At 58.7% G+C, this 1,960-nt stretch overlaps 1 protein-coding gene across 1 annotated transcript in view; it reads right to left on the bottom strand.

Annotated features, from left to right (window-relative positions):
* LOC103766916 (fibrillin-2) overlaps window positions 1–1,960 on the bottom strand; it is a 143,142-nt gene that overhangs the window by 53,781 nt on the left and 87,401 nt on the right. Inside the window, 1 exon segment of the mRNA XM_029963865.1 lies at window positions 633–830. Within this exon segment, the coding sequence (XP_029819725.1) occupies window positions 633–830 (198 nt within the window).

Raw genomic sequence — 1,960 nt, 5'->3', positions numbered from 1 at the left:
ACCACCAGGCACGAGGGGGCTCAGCTTTGACAAAAACACCACCAGGCACGAGGGGGGCTCAGCCTCTCTGAGACAAGGTGGGAATCCATCCCAGCCTCTCTGAAATCAGATGGGAATCAATCCCACCTGACTGGGATCGGATGGGAATCAATTCCAAGCCCCTCCAAAACAAGGTGGGGGTCAGTATTTGGGGCCACAAGCTTCAGCCCTCAGCAAGGAGCTGCATCGGGGTGCACAGCACAGGGGGGGTCCAAGCTGGTGGGGGAGCAGTTTTGTTTTGGGGAGGCAGAGGGTGAGGTGGTGACGTGAAAGCTTTGTTCCCGTCCGGTAATTGTTTGAAAGGCTTCGTTCCTTTTGGGTGATTGGGGAGAGATTCCAGACTGGAGCCGACCCCGGCCGTGCTGCCGTGCCAGCAGACACTGTTTGATGTGTTTGTGGGCTCAGTGTCCTGCACAGTGTTCCTGTCACATCCCACCACTCCCCCCTTCAGGGTCGGGACACACCGTGGAGCTGTCGAAGAACGCGGGTGTGCCGGGAGCAGCATTCCAGCATTCCAGCCCGAAGGAACACGCTCTGCTCCCAGCCAGGCAGCCTAAAGAGGGGTCAGCACGAGGAGAAAGGAGTTTAATTACCAATGCTCGAGCTTCCTGGGCCCATTCCAGGCAGCCCTGGGATCCCGCCTTGTCCGTTCGCCCCGTTTGGTCCGATGCCGCCGGGCCCGTTGAGTCCCGGCCCGACGCCGTTGGGCCCGAATCCAGGGATTCCTGGAAAGTTCCCAGGGAAGCCTGGCACGACCGGGAGTCCCTCGATGCAGAGCCTGCGGTACTCGTCTGAAACAAAACAGCTGCCTCAGGGCTTCTCCTGAGGGGCCTGAATCCCGGGATGGGGACGGATCCGCGGGGAGCCGAGCGGGTGGGTGTGGTGGGAACGGGGCACACGGGGTGGGGAGGGCTTGAACACCCTTCACCCCGCAGCAGGTGAGGACACACAGCTCGCCAGGGTGTCTGGCAGCAGCTTTTTGGGGCGCTTGGTACAGTTGGCACCGCGGGCTCCCTTCCCGCCGGGAAGGATGGGACACACAGGAGGTGCCAGCTCTGCCCTGCTCAGAGTTAGGGGTGAAAAAAGAGATGCAGAGAGATGTATCTACATCTCTGGGCCTCCTCCAGATGCAGAGAGATGGATCTACACCTCTGGGACTCCTCCAGGCCTCCCGCTGCCTGGGCTCATCCCAAGGTTCAGTTATGGTGGGAGCCAAGGAGAGCTGAAGGAGTGGGAGGAAAGGGATGAATTCCTGCCTTGGCTCGGCTCATCTGGCTCAGCTTCAGCTGAGACCCAGGCAGGAGAACTAGCATCCCCAGGTGACCTTCCCTGGGTGTTCCATGGATGGGGGGTGGGATTTTCTCCCAGGTAACAAGCGAGAGGATGAGAGGAAATGACCTCAAGCTGTGCCAGGGGAGGTTTAGGTTGGGGATCAGGGGGAATTTCTTCATGGAAAGGGTGGGCAGGCATTGGCACAGGCTGCCCAGGGAGTCCCCACTCCTGGAGGGATTTAACAGACGTGTGGAGGTGACACTTGAGGACAGGGGTTAGTGGTGGCCTTGGCAGTGCTGGGGGAGGGTTGGACCTGATGATCCTGGAGGGCTTTTCCAATCACAGAATATGCTGAGTTGGAAGGGACTACAAGGATCATCCAGTCCAACTCCTGGTCCTGCCCAGGACACCCCAACAATCCCCCCCTGTCCCTCAGAGCACTGTCCAAGAGTTCTGGACATGTTCCCCAGGGTTTGCTTTTGTTCTTCTCCACCCCCTGCCCCTCTTCATTTAAGGAGTTGAGGCTTCATTTGTCACCTACAAACACAGAAACATCCACAGCAACAATGCAGCAGGATTTCTGTAGAATCCTGGAATATCCTGAGCGGGAAGGGACCCCCAGGGATCATCAGGACACCCCAACAATCCC

The sequence above is a fragment of the Manacus vitellinus genome, unplaced genomic scaffold, assembly GCF_001715985.3.
Source record: "Manacus vitellinus isolate BGI_N305 unplaced genomic scaffold, ASM171598v3 scaffold_64_pilon, whole genome shotgun sequence".
Taxonomy (NCBI): domain Eukaryota; kingdom Metazoa; phylum Chordata; class Aves; order Passeriformes; family Pipridae; genus Manacus; species Manacus vitellinus.
The sequence above is the reverse complement of the archived record's forward strand: the minus strand, read 5'-3'. Positions and strand labels throughout refer to the sequence as shown.